This window comes from Ascaphus truei, chromosome 8 (assembly GCF_040206685.1).
Source record: "Ascaphus truei isolate aAscTru1 chromosome 8, aAscTru1.hap1, whole genome shotgun sequence".
In the NCBI taxonomy this organism is placed as follows: domain Eukaryota; kingdom Metazoa; phylum Chordata; class Amphibia; order Anura; family Ascaphidae; genus Ascaphus; species Ascaphus truei.
In genome coordinates this window covers 1,848,316-1,869,905 of record NC_134490.1, presented here as the reverse complement: position 1 = coordinate 1,869,905, position 21,590 = coordinate 1,848,316, and the positions used below count along the sequence as shown (strand labels likewise).

The 21,590-nt window shown below is 46.6% G+C and overlaps 3 protein-coding genes across 6 annotated transcripts in view; 1 reads left to right on the top strand and 2 right to left on the bottom strand.

Moving 5' to 3' along the window:
- CALY (calcyon neuron specific vesicular protein) overlaps window positions 1-2,230 on the bottom strand; it is a 44,385-nt gene extending 42,155 nt beyond the window's left edge. The window contains exon 1 of the mRNA XM_075610289.1: window positions 2,208-2,230. The gene's annotated coding sequence lies outside the window, so the exon portion shown is untranslated. The remainder of the gene's footprint in view (window positions 1-2,207) is intronic.
- A 552-nt stretch (window positions 2,231-2,782) lies between these two features.
- Window positions 2,783-11,299, top strand: PRAP1 (proline rich acidic protein 1). 2 transcript variants are annotated; one of them, XM_075610291.1, is made up of 5 exons: window positions 2,783-2,907; window positions 5,596-5,656; window positions 9,203-9,249; window positions 10,336-10,418; window positions 11,037-11,299. In XM_075610291.1, the coding sequence occupies exons 1-5, from the start codon at window positions 2,798-2,800 to the stop codon at window positions 11,174-11,176; spliced, it is 441 nt and encodes a 146-aa protein (XP_075466406.1). In that variant the 5' UTR covers window positions 2,783-2,797; the 3' UTR covers window positions 11,177-11,299. The 2 variants fall into 2 exon arrangements, with proteins under 2 accessions (XP_075466406.1, XP_075466405.1); XM_075610290.1 differs by having other exon boundaries at window positions 5,596-5,662.
- A 7,901-nt stretch (window positions 11,300-19,200) lies between these two features.
- FUOM (fucose mutarotase) overlaps window positions 19,201-21,590 on the bottom strand; it is a 32,020-nt gene continuing 29,630 nt past the window's right edge. For all 3 annotated transcript variants that reach the window (XM_075610287.1, XM_075610286.1, XM_075610285.1), the window contains 2 exons: window positions 21,203-21,276; window positions 19,201-19,348 (listed from right to left, as the gene is read on the bottom strand). In XM_075610287.1, the coding sequence (XP_075466402.1) occupies window positions 19,231-19,348; window positions 21,203-21,276 (192 nt within the window). In that variant the 3' untranslated portion in view covers window positions 19,201-19,230. The remainder of the gene's footprint in view (window positions 19,349-21,202; window positions 21,277-21,590) is intronic.

Below are 21,590 nucleotides of genomic sequence, written 5' to 3'. Positions count from 1 at the left end.
ATCACATTTTTAATCACTGTACAACACTATAAATATATAAGAATAGACACACAACTCAGCACATATAAACAACTTTATTAGGTTGCACTCGAGACAATTATGGCACAGTATAATCTTTATACTTTATGCAGCAGCAACCAGAGACATACACAACACCTTTCAAGATACTCTTAAGGCATCTTTTAACCCCTTCAGTATTTAGTCATAAGTGAAAGTACATAGATACAGAACATGCAATAACGCAGTATACAAGGGACTGCGCACGAACTTTTCTTCCTTTTTCTCTTTTTTTTCCCCCTTTTTTTCAACAAGGCGGAACTTTATTGAGACGCACAAGGACATACGATTGTACTGCCTGAAAACTTTATTATTTAGACCACCACACATGTGCGACCCAATAGAAGATAGGATGCGCGCGCACCCTACAAGATGGGATACGCGCGCACATCACAAGATGGCGACGTTCAGTCGCATTAGAAGAACAGGACTGCAAATCATTGCAATAGAAGATGGGATGCGCGCGCACCCTACAAGATGGGATGCGCGCGCACATCACAAGATGGCGACGTCCCGTCGCATTAGAGGAACAGGATTGCAATTAATGCAATTAACACAACGACCAGGATTGGCTAAACCCGGCATAAAAGAGGCTGGAAACAGCAGGAACACATCTACAGAGCCTGAGGAAGTCCAGTACTTGGACGAAACGCGTTGCTCTTTTACCTGGAACATTTTAACAGCACATCACAGAGGAGACAGAGGTGTAGTTGTAGCTCCCCATCCGGACGCGGAAGGCGGGACCCCCTACTACTATACACCATACTGTCCCCCCTTTGCTTTTACTTCCCTAAGAAATGTTGGTTTCTGTTTTTGTTTTTATTTTTATTTCTCATGTTTTTTATTAAAGTTAGTTTGTACCCTCCAGACCCTAGTGTCTTTTATATGCGTTATACCCCATCTTCACCATCAGCTACATCAGGAATAGAAGAACAAAGATACCGCTAGAAGTGTGTACTCACACTGGCCCGTGTGAGTATTGTGTTATTTTTACCATATACACCATTGTACCCCACCCTTTCATCACCTGATACTAATTGGGTAACACCCATAAGAAAACAAGATACCAAGATAAGAGCACACTCACACCAGCCCGTGTGAGTGCAAGAGTATAATATATTTTTATGGTGGTCTATAAACACACCATCCCCTCCCCCACATTGACGTATATATGTATATGTGTTAACCCTATCCTCCTTTCTGTTTATACGAGAGGAAATCCTCCTGGAGCGGCACTCTGAACCAACGAAGCAAGCAACCTATACTCCAAGAAGAAGAACCCACACCGCAAGAAGAAAAGCCTCACCAGAAGCACACGGGATTCCAAAAGAAACCTTGATGCGATTGGGCTTACACAAGGCCGTGTAAGTTGTATTTACTTTTATTCTATTCTTTCACCAATACATACGAACCCATGTGTGTCTATCCTTCAAATTAGACATTAGACACCTGAGCTACCACACTCACTCAGGATATAACTACTTTATTTTAAAAAGCGATTACCAGTTCTACAACACTGCCTGTTTCCAACTATTGTGCTCCCCCATCCTTTTTGTATTCACTGCCTACAAGGGTCCTGGATAGATCCTGCTGGGGTTCCGAGTCACAAGAGGATACCACTTGAAAACTACTTACAGGCAGTATTACACCACACCTTTTTTTTTTTTTTTTTTTTTTTTTTTTTTTATAAATTTTTTATATATATAATAACACGCAGAGAGATATAATAACACGCAGAGCAATATAATAACACGCAGAGAGATATAATAACACGCAGAGCAATATAATAACACGCAGAGAGATGTAATAACACGCAGAGCAATATAATAACATGCAGAGAGATATAATAACACGCAGAGCAATATAATAACACGCAGAGAGATATAATAACACGCAGAGAGTTATAATAACACGCAGAGCGATATAATAACACGCAGAGAGATATAATAACACGCAGAGAGATATAATAACACGCAGAGCGATATAATAACACGCCGAGAGATATAATAACACGCAGAGCGATATAATAACACGCAGAGAGATATAATAACACGCAGAGAGATATAATAACACAAGGTGTTTAACTATTAAACAATATAATTAGTAAGTGATACCAAGTTACAGGAAGGTGCGGCTTGTCACACAGGTACCTTCACAGAAAAAGCAGAGCTTGGAGATATGAATATTCAGGGGGGAGGGTGATATCCTTTGTGCAGTTCTGAAACATTGAGCAGTAATTATTCATCAGCAAACAGCTCATCACATACGAAGACGGGATTGTTAAGATATTTAAGTGAGAAATAAGAAATAGAGCGATTACAATATGAGGGAGACTTTATAACGGGAACATGCATTGAACCCCTCCCCTGATCGCGATCCGTCCTTGCATGTGAACAATATGTTCCTGACCCCTCCAGCAGCGCAGGGGTTAAGGTTGGGGTCGCCAACTCCAGTCCACAAGGGCCACCAACAGGTCAGGGTTTCACGACACCTGTGCTGCGGCAGGGATGTCCTGAAAACCTGACCTGTTGGTGACCCTCGTGGACTGGAGTTGAGCCCCCCGGGGTTAAGGTAATCAGTTATTTTTCCGTGAGCTCACACTGCCGTGACATGTATCACGATATCACGTAATAGGACGCAGCACAGTATGACGGGATTGGATTGTTCTGGAAGGCATTGCTGCCCCCTCGGCGTTGAAGGGGTTAAATCTGACTTGTCACCCGTTCCGTGCAAAGTCCCCATGTACGAGCTCAGTTTTGTACTTTGCTTCTGGTTTATAACCTGGTGTGGGAGAGCTGGGAGCAGAGACCACGGACAGCTCCCCTGCACCTGCAGCACCGTCATGATGGGGTAACTAACCAGCCTCCTTCTATTAAACAAGGTCTTTACTACAATACCAGAGGGACCTTCCTGGGGTATATAGGTCAAACTTCCCTCTGATGGACCAGAGCTGGTACCTTCAATACTCAGATGGGAATTATTACTAATGCGACTAGTTACACGAGTTTGGAACTGGTAACTGGTTTTCGCTGCGTGTTAGGGGTAGTAACCTGGATTACTGTTGCATGTCTTATTCAGCAGGTAGTAATTGCAACTAGTTGAATGTTAGTTGCTGTAAGTATACTTAGTTACATTTGTTATACAGGAGCTGGTAACTGTAACTAATTATACCTGTTAGCATCTAGTAAGGTAACTGCAAACTAGTTACACGTGTTAGGAGCTGGTAACTATTTACCCCTGTTAGGAGCTGGTAAATATAACTAAGGACACGTGTTAGGATCTGGTAAGTGTAACTAGTTACACGTGTCAGGATTTGGTAACTGTAACAAGTTATATGTGGGAGCTAGTTATACATGGTTATATGTGGGAGCTAGTTATACATGGTTATATGAGGGAGCTAGTTATACATGGTTATATGCGCTGTGGAAGAGTTAGTGACTGTAGCTAGTTATATGTGGGAGCTAGTTATACATGGTTATATGTGGGAGCTAGTTATACATGGTTATATGTGGGAGCTAGTTATACATGGTTATTTGTGGGAGCTAGTTATACCTGGTTATATGTGGGAGCTAGTTATACATGGTTATATGAGGGAGCTAGTTATAAATGGTTATATGTGCCGTGGAAGAGTTGGTGACTGTAGCTAGTTATATGTGGGAACTAGTTATAAATGGTTATATGTGGGAGCTAGTTATAAATGGTTATATGTGAAAGCTAGTTATACAAGGTCATATGTGGGAGCTAGTTATAAATGGTTATATGTGGGAGCTAGTTATAAACGGTTATATGTGGGAGCTAGTTATACATGGTCATGTGGGAGCAATATATAAATGGTTATATGTGGGAGCTAGTTATAAATAGTTATATGTGGGAGTTAGTTATAAATGGTTATATGTGGGAGTTAGTTATACATGGTCACGTGGGAGCTAGTTATAAATGGTTATATGTGGGAGCTAGTTATAAATGGTTATATGTGGGGGCTAGTTATAAATGGTTATATGTGGGATCTAGTTATACATGGTCATATGTGGGAGCTAGTTATAAATGGTTATATGTGGGAGCAAGTTATAAATGGTTATATGTGTGAGCTAGTCATACATGGTTATGTGGGAGCTAGTTATAAATGGTTATATGTGGGAGCTAGTTATACATGGTTATATGTGGGAGCTAGTTATACATGGTTATATGTGGGAGCTAGTTATAAATGGTTATATGTGGGAGCTAGTTATACATGGTTATATGTGGGAGCTAGTTATACATGGTTATATGTGGGAGCAAGTTATACCTGGTTATATGTGGGAGCTAGTTATACATGGTTATATGTGGGAGCTAGTTATACATGGTTATATGTGGGAGCAAGTTATACCTGGTTATATGTGGGAGCTAGTTATACATGGTTATATGTGGGAGCTAGTTATACATGGTTATATGTGGGAGCTAGTTATACATGGTTATATGTGGGAGCTAGTTATTCATGGTTATATGTGGGAGCTAGTTATACATGGTTATATGTGGGAGCAAGTTATTCATGGTTATATGTGGGAGCTAGTTATACATGGTTATATGTGGGAGCTAGTTATACATGGTTATATGTGGGAGCTAGTTATACATGGTTATATGTGGGAGCTAGTTATACATGGTTATATGTGGGAGCTAGTTATACATAGTTATATGTGGGAGCTAGCTATACATGGTTATATGTGGGAGCTAGTTATACATGGTTATATGTGGGAGCTAGTTATACCTGGTTATACGTGGGAGCTAGTTATACATGGTTATATGTGGGAGCTAGTTATACATGGTTATACGTGGGAGCTAGTTATACATGGTTATATGTGGGAGCTAGTTATAAATGGTTATATGTGGGAGCTAGTTATACATGGTTATATGTGGGAGCTAGTTATAAATGGTTATATGTGGGAGCTAGTTATACCTGGTTATATGTGGGAGCTAGTTATACCTGGTTATACGTGGGAGCTAGTTATACCTGGTTATATGTGGGAGCTAGCTATACATGGTTATACGTGGGAGCTAGTTATACCTGGTTATACGTGGGAGCTAGTTATACCTGGTTATACGTGGGAGCTAGTTTTAAATGGTTATATGTGGGAGCTAGTTTACCTGGTTATATGTGGGAGCTAGTTATACCTGGTTATATGTGGGAGCTAGTTATACCTGGTTATATGTGGGAGCTAGTTATACATGGTTATATGTGGGAGCTAGTTATACCTGGTTATATGTGGGAGCTAGTTATACCTGGTTATATGTGGGAGCTAGTTATACCTGGTTATATGTGGGAGCTAGTTATACCTGGTTATACGTGGGAGCTAGTTATAAATGGTTATATGTGGGAGCTAGTTATACCTGGTTATATGTGGGAGCTAGTTATACCTGGTTATATGTGGGAGCTAGTTATACCTGGTTATATGTGGGAGCTAGTTATACCTGGTTATACGTGGGAGCTAGTTATGCCTGGTTATATAGTAACCCGCTGCTGTTTCCTGGTGTTATTCAGTCCTGGCTAACGATACATTTCAGGAACCCGCTGACGTTATCCTGTGTTGTTGCTCTGCTCATTCTCACCATGGTGCCCAGCAAGACCAAGGTAAGGAGACGTTCCCAGGGAGGTAAGGCTGGTCTCCCAGCACAGAGAGAGCTCCCTACCAGACAAGGGATGAACCATGAACTGAAGCCACACTCAGCCCTGATCAGCCAGCAGCAGCAGAGCCAGAGACGTGACACAATGTGACTCCCATTCACGTGGGAGATCAGACTGTGTCACATGGTTTTGTGGCAGCTTGTGATACATGTTTCGGGACTATCAGGAGAGTTCTTTACAGGATGAGTTTCTCAGAGTTTACACGTCCCGGCATCTGATTTATAACATATATATTTATGCAATATTGTTAGAGACTGAAAAGCTCATTTACAAACTGCACCAAAAAGAACGAGCATGTGTGCCCAACCACAGCTAAATATAACTCATAATAACACTCAGAGACCCGCAAGACACTTGTATAGCACTGACAGTGTACGCAGCACTGTACATAGAATTTAGCAGGCACAATGAGTCCCTGGCCAGAAGATCTTACAATCTAATCCCTACACTCACACACATGTTTAACTCCTCCCTCCTGCTTCAAACATGCACCAGTGATACCATTACTCAAAAACAGCAAGCTTGACCCTACCTGTCTTTCCAACTATCGGCCTGTCTCCCTCCTGCCTTTTGCCTCTAAACTCTTTGAACGTCTTGTATTCTCTCGCTTGCTCCACTTTCTCAACACATATTCTCTCCAAGACCCTCTACAATCTGGCTTCCGCACTGCTCACTCCACTGAAACAGCCCTCACTAAAATAACTAATGACACCATGCTGCCAAAGACAAAGGTTACAACACTCTGATCTGCATATTACTCGACCTCTCTGCAGAATTTGACACCGTGGACCACCCTCTTCTCCTTCACATTCTCCATACTCTTGGTATTCGGAACAAAGCTCTATCCTGGATCTCATCCTACCTCTTTCAGTGTCTCTTCTGCTAATACCTCCTCTATTGATCTCTCTGTGGGGGTACCCCAGGGCTCTGTCCTGGGACCTCTTCTCTTTTCTCTGTACACACTCTCTCTAGGTGACCTAATAACATCTCTTGGGTTTAAATATCACCTCTATGCTCACTACACAAATTTACTTTTCTATCCCTGACCTCACACCTGCTATACAGACCAAAGTTTCTGAATGTCCCTCTGTGATATCATCCTGAATGGCCCTCCGCCGACTTAGACTTAACATGGCAAAAACAGAGCTCCTCATATTTCCTCCCAAACCTGGCCCTACTACCTCCTTCCACATTACTGTTGGAACTACGATCATTCACCCAGTACCCAAGCACGCTGCTTAGGGGTCACACTCGGCTCCTCTCTCACATTCTCTTCTCACATTCAAAAGGTACTGTAGCTAAAACCTGTCGCTTTTTCCTCCGCAATATCACAAAGATTCGCCCTTTCCTCTGTTGCTTGTTTGCTAAAACTCTGACTCAGGCCCTCATTCTCTCCCGCCTCGATTACTGTAACCTCCTGCTGTCCGGCCTTCCTGCCTCTCGCCTGTCTCATCAACAATCTATCCTAAACACTGCTGCCAGAATCGGTCTACTATTTCCTAAATCTGTCTCCGCATCTCCCCTGCTGAAATCCCTCCCCTGGCTTCCTATCAAATCCCACATCTCACACTCCATTCTTCTCCTCACTTTTAAAGCTTTACACTCTTCTGCCCCTCCTTACATCTCAGCCCTAATTTCTCGCTGTGCACCATCCCGACTCTTGTGTTCTGCTCAAGGATGTCTTCTCTCTAACCCCTTTGTATCCAAAGCCCTCTCCCGCCTTAAACCTTTCTCACCGACTGCCCCGCACCTATGGAATGCCCTTCCCCTCAGTACCCGACTAGCACCCTCTCTATCCACCTTTAAGACCCATCTTAAAATCCACCTGCTTAACGAAGCATATGAGTAGCTCCAAGGCTGATACTATACACCTCATACATTAAGTTTGGCCCCTTGCTGACGCACTTACCAGAACTCCCTCCTACTGTCTCTGTATGTTCTTCCCACTTACCAATTAGATTGTAAGCTCTTCGGAACACGGACTCCTTTTCCTAATGTTACTTTTATGTCTGAAGCACTTCTTCCCATTATGTGTTATTTTTGTTATTTATATGATTGTCACGTGTATTACTGCTGTGACGCGCTATGTACATTAATGGCGCTATATAAATAAAGACATACACACACACACACACACACACACACACACACACATACATACATACATACTTAAACACACACACAATCTTTGGTGCCTTAGGGAAGATAATGTGATGGGCCCGAGGTCACAAGGACCTGATAACAGAACTCAAACTTTGATCCTTGTTTCAAAGTCAGTGTCATTGTTTTCAGGGTTTTTACTCATGAACCTCCTCCTCCTCCCCCCCACTGACTGACTACCTCCTCTTCCCCCCACTGAACGACTGCCTCCTCCTCCTCCCCCCCACTGACTGACTACCTCCTCTTCCCCCCACTGAACGACTGCCTCCTCCTCCCCATACTGACCGACTGCCTCCTCCCCCCCACTGACCGACTACCTCCTCCCCCCACTGACCGACTGCCTCCTCCTCCCCCCCACTGACCGACTGCCTCTTCCTCCACCCCACTGACCGACTGCCTCTTCCTCCCCCCGCTGACCGACTGTTTCCTCCTCCCCTGCCCACAGACCAACTGTCTCCTCCCCCCCCCACTGACCGACTGCATCCTCTTCCCCCCCACAGACCAACTGTCTCCTCCCCCCCCCACTGACCGACTGCATCCTCTTCCCCCCACTGACCAACTGTTTCCTCCTCCCCCCTCACTGACCGACTGCCTCCTCCTCCCCCCCACTGACCGACTCTCTCCTCCTCCCCCCACTGACCAACTGTCTCCCCCCCACTGTCTGACTCTCTCCTTCCCCCTCACTGATCGACTCTCTCCTCCCTGCCCACTGAACGACTGTCTTCCCCCCCACTGACCGACTCTCTCCTCCTCCCCACACTGACCGAGTCTCTCCTCCTCCCCACTGACCGAGCCTCCCCCCCATTGACCGGGCCTCTCCTCCCCCCCCCCCCCCCACTCCTTCCCCCCACTTACCGAGCCTCTCCCCCTCCCACTGACCAGTCTCTCCTCCTCCCCACTGACCGAGCCTGTCTTCCCCCCACTGACTGAGCCACTCCTTCCCCCCACTGACATACTCTCTCCACACCCCTCCTCCCCACTGACTGAGCCACTCTCCCCCCGCCCCCCACTGACAGAGCCTCTTCTTCAGCCCATGAGGTTATACACAGCACATGGTATACACAGCACGTGGTATACACAGCACATGGTATACATGCAGTAACTCCTCTCCAGCTCACAGCACTGACTCCTAATTGAAAGTAGATGCAAACAGGTCAGATAGATAACGGGGAGTTCCCAGTATGGGCAGTTACACCCAGCGTGTCCTGTGCTTTTGTAGATGCCTTTGGGTCACCCTATAAATGGGTACAGAGTATCAGGCCTCCCCCACGCTGTGCCTCCTCCGGCCTCGCCCCATTTCAGGCAGGTTTCTGCTCTTCTTTTCAGGCGCTGACAGACGAGGAAGAAAGGCAGAGATCCATGAAGCGCGATATGTACGTGAGGAATGGGGGGGGGGCAGGGAGGGCCGCGTCCTGTACCGCATTATAGATCAGTAATGATCTTTACGTAAGCTAACAGCGTGTCAGACAGGAGGCAGGTGGTGGGCTGCAGGGGTTAACCCAGGGGTGGGCAACTCCAGTCCTCGAGGGTCACCAACAGGCCAGGTTTTTACCATATCCCTGCTTCAGCACAGGTGGCTCAGTCATCATGGCTGCACCACCTGTGCTGAAGCAGGGCTATCCTGAAAACCTGGCCTGTTGGTGACCGTCGAGGACTGGAGTTGGCCACCCCATATCTAGTGCCACAAACTTTGACACCCTATTGTAGTATTTTCCTCCACAAATCGCTCAGCAGATTCCCTGACAAATTGCTAACACCAGCGGAACCCGCCGGACACATATAATAATAATAACAATAATAACAATAATAATGGCAACAACAACAACAATAATAACAATAACAACAATAACAACAACAATAATAATAACAATAACAACAACAATAACAACAACAACAACAACAACAATAATAATAACAACAACAATAATAATAACAATAACAACAATAACAACAACAACAACAATAATAATAATAATAACAATAATAATAACAATAATAATAACAATAATAATAACAACAACAACAATAACAACAACAATAATAATAACAATAATAATAATAACAATAATAATAATAATAACAATAATACTCCGTGTGATACATTGATGCTAAGTGATGCACAGTCACATTAACACCATGTGCATCATTTTGGGAGCAGTGCCTGTTTGAGAGGTGTTGTGCCTTTTGAATAAACTGTATACATGTATATAGCGCCAGCAATGTTTGCATGGTACAGGGAATCCCTGCCCCCAAGAGCTTACAATCTAAGTGGGATGTTGGGATACTTAGAGACAGCAGGCGAGGGAGTAAGTGAATGGCCTTGATGGTGGGTAAGGACCTTTCTGGACGTGGGGAGAAGTGGTCTCGTGAGCCCAGGCTGTTGAAATGCTTCATTTTGAAGGCGAGGAGAGGGTGTTTACTGCGGTGGAGTTTAAATATGGCCGTGTCTCTGTTTGCAGTGAGCTGGGTTTGCTGGCGATTGAACCTCTCCCGAAAGAGGAGACAAGCCATGATATTGATCCAGGGATGAAAATATTCCAAGGTGAGGAGGGGCAGGATGTATGTGCAATACGCCGCGCACACGCACACGCACACGCACACGCTGTCCGATCACTGGGACGCCGTGGAAGCCAGATTAAAGGGTTTGCGGGTGACCAGACCAGGTGACTACACCTGTGGCAGCAAAGGGGTTACAGAGACGCAGAGAGGGGAATAAGGGTGTGTTTCACATACAGGCGCTGTGGAGGACGGGGGTATGCAGCGTTCTAACAGCTGTTTGGATGGGAATGGAAAGAAATGGTATTATGTAGTCATGGAAACAGTCTGAACCAATCAGAGTGCCCGATTTCAAAAAGCGCCGTGTATGAGGCTCTATAAATTTTGCTGAAGGGAGCTTTCTGATTGGTCTATGTCACAGCCTATTGCAGGGGTGGCCAACCCCAGTCCTCAAGGGCCACCAACAGGTCAGGTTTTCAGGATATCCGTCTGTCGTTGACTGAGCCACTGATTGAGCCACCTGTGCTGAAGCAGGGATATCCTGAAAACCAGACCTGTTGGTGGCCCGTGGGGACGGGGGTTGGCCCCTCCTAGCCTATTGTTTCAGGCTGATACAATGTACATTAGCCTTGTTACTCAGTAACTCTACCCCCCTACCATGCAGAAGCGGAGGAGGACAGGGACCACCTGTACCACCCACCCCCGGAGACACCGCGGGAAATCCGGAGAGCTCCACTGAGACTCAAGTATCAGCAGGCGCCCAACGAGCCCGAGGAGGACAGAGACCACCTGTACCACCCATAACTGGGCAAGATGGGAGCCCCATATCTGCCCCGTGTGCAAGAGAGAGAATTTAGGAGCCCGCTGCGCCCTCCTCCTCAGCAGAGAAATATCTCCAATAAAATAAACACACCTTATTTCCCCCAATTTGCTGTATATACCTGTGTGTGTGGTGTGTGTGTGTGTCTGTGTGTATGTGTGTCTGTGAGTGTGTGTGTCTGTGTGTGTGTGTCTGTGTATGTTTGTCTGTGTGTGTGTATGTCTGTGTGTGTGTCTCCTACAGTGTGCAGAGCAGCAGGCCTGTATCCTGTCTGCAGAGCAGCACGTCTCCTAGAGTGTGCAGAGCAGCACGTCTCCTACAGTGTGCAGAGCAGCGTGTCTGTATCCCGTCTGCAGAGCAGCGTGTCTCCTACAGTGTGCAGAGCAGCGGGCCTGTGTGCCATCTGCAGAGCATTGTGCCTGTACGCCCCTTGCAGAGCAGTGTGCCTGTACGCCCCTTGCAGAGCAGTGTGCCTGTACGCCCCTTGCAGAGCAGTGTGCCTATACGCCCCTTGCAGAGCAGTGTGCCTGTACGCCCCTTGCAGAGCAGTGTGCCTGTACGCCCCTTGCAGAGCAGTGTGCCTGTACGCCCCTTGCAGAGCAGTGTGCCTATACGCCCCTTGCAGAGTCCTGTTTAAAAGATTTACTCAGTGGCCTTAAGCAGTGAATATTTTGGTATGTTTGAATATCAAAAGGTGTTTTTTTTTTTTTTTTCCCTCAGCTCTGTGCTGTTAATTGACCAACTGGAACAAGCTGATTGATTGGGGAGGGGGAGGGTCATGTGACTGTTTTAGCTGTATAAATCAAACACCTCTCCTGCAATTGGCATTAGACAGTGAGGCATTGAAAGTGAGCTTTTTAAGTGATAAGTACAGTTAGACAATAGTTTGACTAGAGGTGACTGGGTACAGGATCTACTGCACACTCTTTTACTCAAGACAACAAACGGTAAGCTATTCAGATCACACTATGATCCCAAGCTTGCTAACCTGCCTATTTCAACCCCCCACCCCTTTACAACTTACTCACTGCAGTCTCTCCCAAAACTGACTGTACAATACACTGAAACCCTGAACTGACTCTTAACATTGCAATACAGCTAAACATCTGACAAGGAACAGGCACACACCTGCTGCTTAGTCTGCACACACTCACTCTGCTCACAACAGCTCCTTGCAGCACTGCCTACCTCTGGCATCATGAACCTGCTATGTATTTTAACTTTTTTCTTTCTCCTGGCCTCATGGAGATGTTACTCCCTCTACCCACTACAAACTCCTCCATCCTGGCCCACATCCAACATCTCCATACACCCTGGACTACTCAAAAGCCTTGCACTATCTACTGAATGTTGGTGGAGAACTCTAAAAACCAGCACACCAACCACTGCTCACTCTAATGGCAAACACCACAAATCTACAACTTGCAAACAACTACCCAAATTTCTACTCATACTATTACTCTCTTTAGCAGGTGATATTGAACCTAACCCAGGTCCTCCCATTTCAGCTCTGTCCCATGCCCCCAAGAATTCCACCTTTAAATTCCAAAAAGGAATAAATATCCGGAGCCTGTTGCCCAAACTGGACGAACTAAGGGCATGGTGCCTTATGCATAAACCCAAAGCCATCGTTCTTACAGAAACATGGCTATCCCCGAAAACCCCTGATGCAAATATCGCCATTCAGGGATACTCCATTTTTAGGAGAGATAGGTCAAAGAGAGGAGGAGGGGTGTTATTTTATATTGCAGACACATTACAATTTACACTGTTAAATTGTCCACCAAGCCCATCCTCTTTTGAAATTCTAGTTGGCAAAATCTGCCTCCCCTTTTCTAAGCCCATCTTGCTCGCTGGCATCTACCGCCCCCCTAAAGCCCCTCTACAATCCCTTACTGATATCACCCAATTTCTTGGCTCCATTTCCTCTCTGAATGAGAAGAGTGAGCTGCTAGTTCTTGGAGATTTCAACTTCAATTGGCTTGACCCTAAAAACCACAAAATCCAGATACAACTCAAGTCACTTAACCTATCGCAACTCATTTCCCAACCCACACGGATAAACCTGAAATCGCATAACCATTCCTTGCTAGACTGGATTCTCTCCTCAAACCCCAACAGAATCCAATCCTCTGGTATCCTTCCTGATATTTTCAGTGACCATGCAATAGTGTACTGTGTAAGGAAAATTAAACCGCCCCATTCAAGCCCTAAAGTTCTCCTCACTAGAACATTCCAAAACTTTAACCCACAACAGTTTCTGGATGACCTTACCAACTGCCCATGGCACAGAATCGATTTAATTCCCGACCCTGATTCTGCGCTCGACTATTTCCAATCCGAGTTCTTAAAACTCTGCGATACCCATGCTCCACTACGCAAAATAAGGGTACGGGGGGCCCACCTTCCATGGGTTACACCTGACCTTATAGCACTCTACCAGTTCAGGGATGACTTGTGGAAAAACTACAAAGTAACTGGCACTACCAAGGATCTCAATCACTACAGATGCATGCGGATCATGTGCACAAGGCAAACAAGGCACGCAAAAGCACAATATTACTCTGACAATCTCCACCAAAATACAACAAACCCAGCTAACTTCTGGAAGGTTATCAACAATATATTCCAGCCTCCTAACCATCAACAACCAAGTAATATCACTAAAGGGGATATTACTCTGACAAACCCCACTGACATTGCAAATGCATTCAATGATTACTTTTTGAGGTGTGCCACTAACTTATTAGCGAAACGCAGCCCAAACCACAAACATGAATCTCATCCTGGGAGTACCCCTATAGTCCCACCCCCTCCCAACACTGCCCATAATTTTCAATTTGGCCCAGTATCTGAAGAGGAGATTATACAAGCGCTCCTCAAACTAAAACTAAGCAGCCAATGTGGACCCGACTTACTGCAATCTAGGTTCCTACGACTTGGTGCCCCAGCCATTGCCAAACCAATTGCGTCCATAGTCAACTCTATCCTGTCTGCAGGCCATATCCCTAAGACCTGGAAAACTGCCAGAGTTGGCCCAATCTTCAAAAGTCGGGGAAAAAACACTGTCTCAAACTACAGGCCAATCTCACTTCTCCCAATTCTATCCAAAGTCATGGAAAAATGTGTCCACTCCCAATTAAGCGATTTCTATACCAAGACAAATTTCCCTAGCCTATTCCAATCTGGCTTTCGTCCCAAACACTCCACCGTAACTACCCTGCTAAAAGTTTGCAATGAAATCCAGTGTGGAATGGAACGGGGACAACTCACTGGTGCAGTATTCCTAGATTTTGCAAAGGCTTTTGACACAGTTGATCATGCTATCCTGCTTAACAAACTCCAGAGCTCTGGAATAGGGAAGCATGCTTTAAACTTGTTTCAGTCCTACCTATCAGGAAGATCCCAACATGTGTCCATCTCTGGCTCTAACTCCAACCCCCTGGATATCACCTGTGGTGTCCCGCAAGGCTCTGTTCTGGGGCCCCTACACTTCTCAGTGTTCATTAATGATCTTCCCACAGCTTGTAAGGAAGCCTCAATACACATGTATGCAGATGACACAATCCTATATGCACACAGCCATAGCCTCTCTGACCTTCAACACATACTTTTTGAGACTTTTTGAGACTCGTAAACTGGATTTCCCAAAACAAACTGTTTTTAAACACTGACAAGACTGTAACAATGGTATTTGGGACCAAGACTAAATTTTGTAAAGCTTCCAGTGACTGAGCTCCTGATTAGAACCAACGCTAACACCACCCTAACACCTGTCACTAGTTTTAAATACCTGGGCTTATGGTTTGACTCCCACTTAACATTCGGGACGCACATTGATACCCTGACAACCAAGACCTATGCCAAACTAGGGGTACTTTACAGGAACAAATCCTCCCTAAGTCTCCTGGTCAGAAAGCGTATCGCACAGCAGATGCTAATGCCAATTATTGACTATGGAGACATAGTATATGGCTCGGCACCTCAAACCCACCTTAGCAAACTTGACACTCTCTACAATTCAATTTGTCGTTTTGTTCTCCAATGCAACTACAACACACATCACTGCGAAATGCTCAAAGAACTAGATTGGTCAACACTAGAGTCTAGGCGCAAAGTTCACCTTTCCTGTCTTGCCTTCAAATACTTTCTGGGCAAGCTACCCAGCTACCTGAACAAGCTCCTCACCCCTACCACTTGCAGCACTTATCACCTGAGATCAGACTCCAAAAGACTGTTCATGGTCCCAAGGCTCAACAAAGTATCCGGACGTTCCTCCTTCTCTTACCGTGCACCCCAAAACTGGAACAACCTACCAGAGACTCTCACATCCACCACCAGTTTAAGTTCTTTCAAATCTAAGGCTGTCTCACACTTTAACCTGGTCTGTAACTGTTACATACGCCTATAATATATATTTTCTTTAACTGTGCATGCAATGTCTTGTATATAATGTATACCTTGTTAATTTATGTAACTGTATTTGTAACCATGTATTATTTGTTTTACTCTGTGCCCAGGATATACTTGAAAACGAGAGGTAACTCTCAATGTATTACTTCCTGGTAAAATATTTTATAAATAAATAAGTGTGCCTGTACGCCCCTTGCAGAGCAGTGTGCCTGAGCACCCCTTGCAGAGCAGTGTGCCTGAGCGCCCCTTGCAGAGCAGTGTGCCTGAGCGCCCCTTGCAGAGCAGTGTGCCTGTGCGCCCCTTGCAGAGCAGTGTGCCTGTATGCCCCTTGCAGAGCAGTGTGCCTGTGCGCCCCTTGCAGAGCGGTGTGCCTGTGCGCCCCTTGCAGAGCAGTGTGCCTGTGCGCCCCTTGCAGAGCAGTGTGCCTGAGCGCCCCTTGCAGAGCAGTGTGCCTGAGCGCCCCTTGCAGAGCAGTGTGCCTGAGCGCCCCTTGCAGAGCAGTGTGCCTGTACGCCCCTTGCAGAGCAGTGTGCCTGTACGCCCCTTGCAGAGCAGTGTGCCTGTACGCCCCTTGCAGAGCAGTGTGCCTGTACGCCCCTTGCAGAGCAGTGTGCCTGTACGCCCCTTGCAGAGCAGTGTGCCTGTACGCCCCTTGCAGAGCAGTGTGCCTGAGCGCCCCTTGCAGAGCAGTGTGCCTGAGCGCCCCTTGCAGAGCAGTGTGCCTGAGCGCCCCTTGCAGAGCAGTGTGCCTGTACGCCCCTTGCAGAGCAGTGTGCCTGTGCGCCCCTTGCAGAGCAGTGTGCCTGAGTGCCCCTTGCAGAGCAGTGTGCCTGTGCACCCCTTGCAGAGCAGTGTGCCTGTACGCCCCTTGCAGAGCAGTGTGCCTGTACGCCCCTTGCAGAGCAGTGTGCCTGTGCGTCCCTTGCAGAGCAGTGTGCCTGTACGCCCCTTGCAGAGCAGTGTGCCTGTGCGCCCCTTACATAGCAGTGTGCCTGTGCGCCCCTTGCAGAGCAGTGTGCCTGTGCGTCCCTTGCAGAGCAGTGTGCCTGTGTGCCCCTTGCAGAGCAGTGTGCCTGTGTGCCCCTTGCAGAGCAGTGTGCCTGTACGCCCCTTGCAGAGCAGTGTGCCTGTACGCCCCTTGCAGAGCAGTGTGCCTGTGCGCCCCTTGCAGAGCAGTGTGCCTGTATGCCCCTTGCAGAGCAGTGTGCCTGTACGCCCCTTGCAGAGCAGTGTGCCTGTACGCCCCTTGCAGAGCAGTGTGCCTGTACGCCCCTTGCAGAGCAGTGTGCCTGTGCACCCCTTGCAGAGCAGTGTGTATCTGCAGAGCAATGCATTGCAAGCCACTCCAGCACTGAAGCAGTTAAAGTTCTATTTGGGAAGCTCTCCCCCCCCCCCCCTTCTATGCTAATACCTCTTAGTAAGATCTGGTTGCTATGGAAACAGTTCCTATGATGGACAGCACTCCCAGCCAATCTCGCTGTGACCCGGTTACCTCATCGGAATGCGATTGGCTGCCTGTCTTGCTGCATGTTATATAACAGCTGGCAGGAGCACAGCTCACAGGGTTTTAACCCTTTCCAGCGTAACAGAACAGCCGCCCGCACATCATGTAACATACAGGTCATGTGTACATGTGATAGCATGCAAAGGCCCAGCGTCACAGAACCGCCGCTCGCACATCATGTAACATACTAATATACAGGCCACATGTACATGTGATAACATGTGTTTGTGAGAGTCGTGTGTTGAATAGGTATGTGAGTGTGTGTGTTGTGCGTGTGTGTGTGTGTGAGATGTATGACTGTGTGTGCGTGTGTGATGTATGACAGCGTGTGATGTATGACAGAGTGTGATGTATGACAGAGTGTGATGTATGACAGAGTGTGATGTATGACAGAGTGTGATGTATGACAGAGTGTGATGTATGACAGTGTGTGATGTATGACAGTGTGTGATGTATGACAGTGTGTGATGTATGACAGTGTGTGATGTATGACAGTGTGTGATGTATGACAGTGTGTGATGTATGACAGTGTGTGATGTATGACAGTGTGTGATGTATGACAGTGTGTGATGTACGACAGTGTGTGTGTGATGTACGACTGTGTGTGTGTGTGTGTGATGTACGACTGTGTGTGTATGTGTGTGATGTACGACTGTGTGTGTATGTGTGTGATGTATGACTGTGTGTGTATGTGTGTGATGTATGACTGTGTGCGTGTGTGATGTATGACTGTGTGCGTGTGTGATGTATGACTGCGTGTGTGATGTCTGACTGCGTGTGCGATGTCTGACGGTGCGTGTGTGATGCATGACTGTGCGTGTGAGGTGTGTGTGTGTGTTGGTATGACAGTGTGTGTGTGTGATGGTATGAGTGTGTATGTTTGTGTGTGTCACGGGAGACCAGGACCTTTTAACACCATGTATATATTACCGGGATCATACATCAGGCAAAACAAGAAAGTAAAAACAAATTGTAATGTATTTAGGTAAACCCGTGCACAAGAAGAAGAATTACACAATACATAGTTAAAAGCACACTTACTGGGGGTCTGGGGGGAAATCTAGGCTTTTCTAGGTGCAGGGCACCGTTGTATGAGCTTTCCCTGACCGGGAAATAAACTCGGTTCTCCTGGTCCTCTTTTCGGCTTGCAATCCCACCCGCGACCGCTACGTTCAATTCTCAGAACTTCGTCCTCGCGACTCACTTAGTCTCTGCAGGGCAGACTTTCCTAGCATCAAAACGAAGCCGGTGAGATGTATGACTGTGTGTGTGTATCCGTGTGTGGGTGTGCGTACGAGATGTATGACGGTGTGTGTGATATGTATGACGGTGTGTGTGATATGTATGACGGTGTGTGTGATGTATGACGGTGTGTGTGTGTGATATGTATGACTGTGTGTGTGAGATGTATGACTGTGTGAGATGTATGACTGTGTGTGAGATGTGTGTATGTGTGTGTGTGTGTGTGTGAGATGTATGACTGTGTGTGTGAGATGTATGACTGTATGTGTGTGTGATTTATGAGTGTGTGTGTGATGTATGAGTGTATGTTATGTATGACAGTGTTTGTGCGTGTGATGTATGACAGTTTTTATGTGATATATAACAGTGTGTGTGTGTGTGTGTGTGTGATGTGGGATGTATGAGCGTGTGGGATGTATGACATGGTGTGTATGTGTTTGTGTGATGTATGAGCGTGTGTGATGTATGACAGTGTGTGTGAGAGATGTATGACAGTTTGTATGTGATATATGACAGTGTCTGCGTGTATGTGTGTGTGATGTATGAGCGTGTGGGATGTATGACATGGTGTGTATGTGTTTGTGTGATGTATGAGCGTGTGTGATGTATGACAGTGTGTGCGTGTGATGTATGAGTGTGTGTGTGAGATGTATGACAGTTTGTATGTGATATATGACAGTGTGTGTGTGTGAGAGATGTACGATGGGTATGTGTATGTGATGTATGAGCGTGTGGGATGTATGACATGGTGTGTATGTGTTTGTGTGATGTATGAGCGTGTGTGATGTACTGTATGACAGTGTGTGTACGTGTGCGTGTGCTTTGGACCAACTAAATGAAACAACCAGGCATGAGAAATCCTTTCTTTATTACAGTGAGTTACATGAGGTCGTTCGGACCTGTAACAACTTTCTTCTTTATTACAGTGAGTTGCACGAGGTCGTCAGGACCTATAACACCTTTCTTTAAGATCAGGTTCCCGTACAGAGCGGTTTCTCTAGAAATAAGGAAGAAACATTGGTGTAAGCCTTGCACACCTTACTCACAGGAAGTACTCCATGGCTCCGTTATGTAAAGGGGCCGGGGGCTGGGGGCTGGATGCCGGGGGCTGGGTGCCGGGGACTGGGGGCCGGGGGCTGCTCACATAAAATCGGAAACCCTTGAAGATAACGAACTCCAAACTTATTAAAAAGTAAAAATAGTTTTTATTGAAGCCAATGTTTCGTTGCTGGAAGTACTATCATACACCCAGCAGGACAAGCACGCTGCCTAGGGGTCACACTCGACTCTTCTCTCACATTCGAAAGGTAGCTAAAAACTGTTTTCCTCCGCAATATAACAAAGATACGCCCTTTCCTCTGTTACTCGACTGCTAAAACTCTGACTCAGGCCCTCATTCTCTCCCCTCTTGATTACTGTAACCTCCTGCTGTCCGGCCTTCCTGCCTCTCACCTGTCTCCCCTACAATCTATCCTAAACGCTGCTGCCAGAATCACTCTACTCTTTACTAAATCTGTCTCCGCGTCTCCCCTGCGGAAATCCCTCTCCTGGCTTCCGATCAAATCCCGCATCTCACACTCCATTCTTCTCCTCACTTTTAAAGCTTTACACTCTTCTGCCCCTCCTTACAGTACATCTCAGCCCTAATTTCTCGCTATGCACCATCCAGACTCTTGCGTTCTGCTCAAAGATGTCTTCTTTCTACCCCCTTTGTATCTAAAGCCCTCTCCCGCCTTAAACCTTTCTCACTGACTGCCCCGCACCTCTGGAATGCCCTTCCCCTCAGTACCCGACTAGCACCCTCTCTATCCACCTTTAAGACCCACCTTAAGACACACTTGCTTAAATAAGCATATGAGTAGTTCTATGTCTGATAATTAACACCTCATACATAAAGCTTGGCCCCCTGCAGACGCGGTTACCAGAACTCCCTCCTACTGTCTCTGAACGTTCTTCCTACCTACCAATTAGATTGTACGCTCTTCGGAGAAGGGACTCCTCTTCCTAAATGTTACTTTTATATCTAAAGCACTTATTCCCATTATGTGTTATTTATATTATGTGTTATTTATATGATTGTCACGTGTATTACCGCTGTGTACATTAATGGCGCTAAATAGACATGCATACATATATAACGCCAGTGCTGATGAAGGCGCGGTTACAGCACAGTGACGTGATTGTGCAATATATAACGCCAGTCCTGATGAAGGCGCGATTATAGCACAGTGACGTGATGGTGCAATATATAACGCCAGTCCTGATGAAGGCGCAGTTATAGCACAGTGACGTGATGGTGCAATATATAACGCCAGTCCTGATGAAGGTGCTATAGCATCGCAACGTTGGCTTCAATAAAACTCTTTGTAGTTTTTATTAAGTCTGGAGCGCGTTATCTCTGAAATAAGAAGATAAAGAGTGAGAGTATGTAAATAAATTGTAGCATCACCCATGGACCTCTGCTGCCCCCAGAACATACCCCATGGACCTCTGCTGCCCCTAGAACATACCCCATGGACCTCTGCTGCCCCCAGAACATACCCCATGGACCTCTGCTGCTCTCAGAACATACCCCATGGACCTCTGCTGCCCTCAGAACATACCCCATGGACTTCTGCTGCCCCCAGAACATACCCCATGGACCTCGGCTGCCCCCAGAACATACCCCATGGACCTCGGCTGCCCCCAGAACATACCCCATGGACCTCGGCTGCCCCCAGAACATACCCCATGGACCTCTGCTGCCCCCAGAACATACCCCATGGACCTCGGCTGCCCCCAGAACATACCCCATGGACCTCTGCTGCCCCCAGAACATACCCCATGGACCTCTGCTGCCCCCAGAACATACCCAGTGGCCACCACGGCAAATGACTTTTTGGCTCGTTCATAGAAGGCGAATCTCTCCACTCGCTCCAACGGTGCCTGGAAACGGAGAAAGCCAGTCTTACCCTTTACCCCCTCTGTACATTACACCGCCCCAATCCCCCCTCTACATTACACCCCCCCTGTACATTACACCTCCCCTCTGTACATTACACCACCCTAATCCCCTCTGTACATTACACTGCCCCCCTCTGTACATTACACCCCCCCTGTACATTACACCCCCCTCTGTACATTACACCCCCCCTCTGTACATTACACCGCCCGAATCCCCTCTCTACATTACACCCCCCCTCTGAACATTACACCCCCCCTCTGTACATTACACCCCCCTCTGTACATTACATCCCCCC

Coding starts and splice junctions, on each gene's coding strand:
- PRAP1 (XM_075610290.1), top strand. CDS start 2,798: ATGTACGAGCTCAGTTTTGTACTTTGCTTCTGGTTTATAACCTGGTGT. Junction 2,908..5,595: donor TGCAGCACCGTCATGATGGG/GTAACTAACCAG, acceptor GATACATTTCAG/GAACCCGCTGACGTTATCCT. Junction 10,419..11,036: donor AGGGATGAAAATATTCCAAG/GTGAGGAGGGGC, acceptor CCTACCATGCAG/AAGCGGAGGAGGACAGGGAC.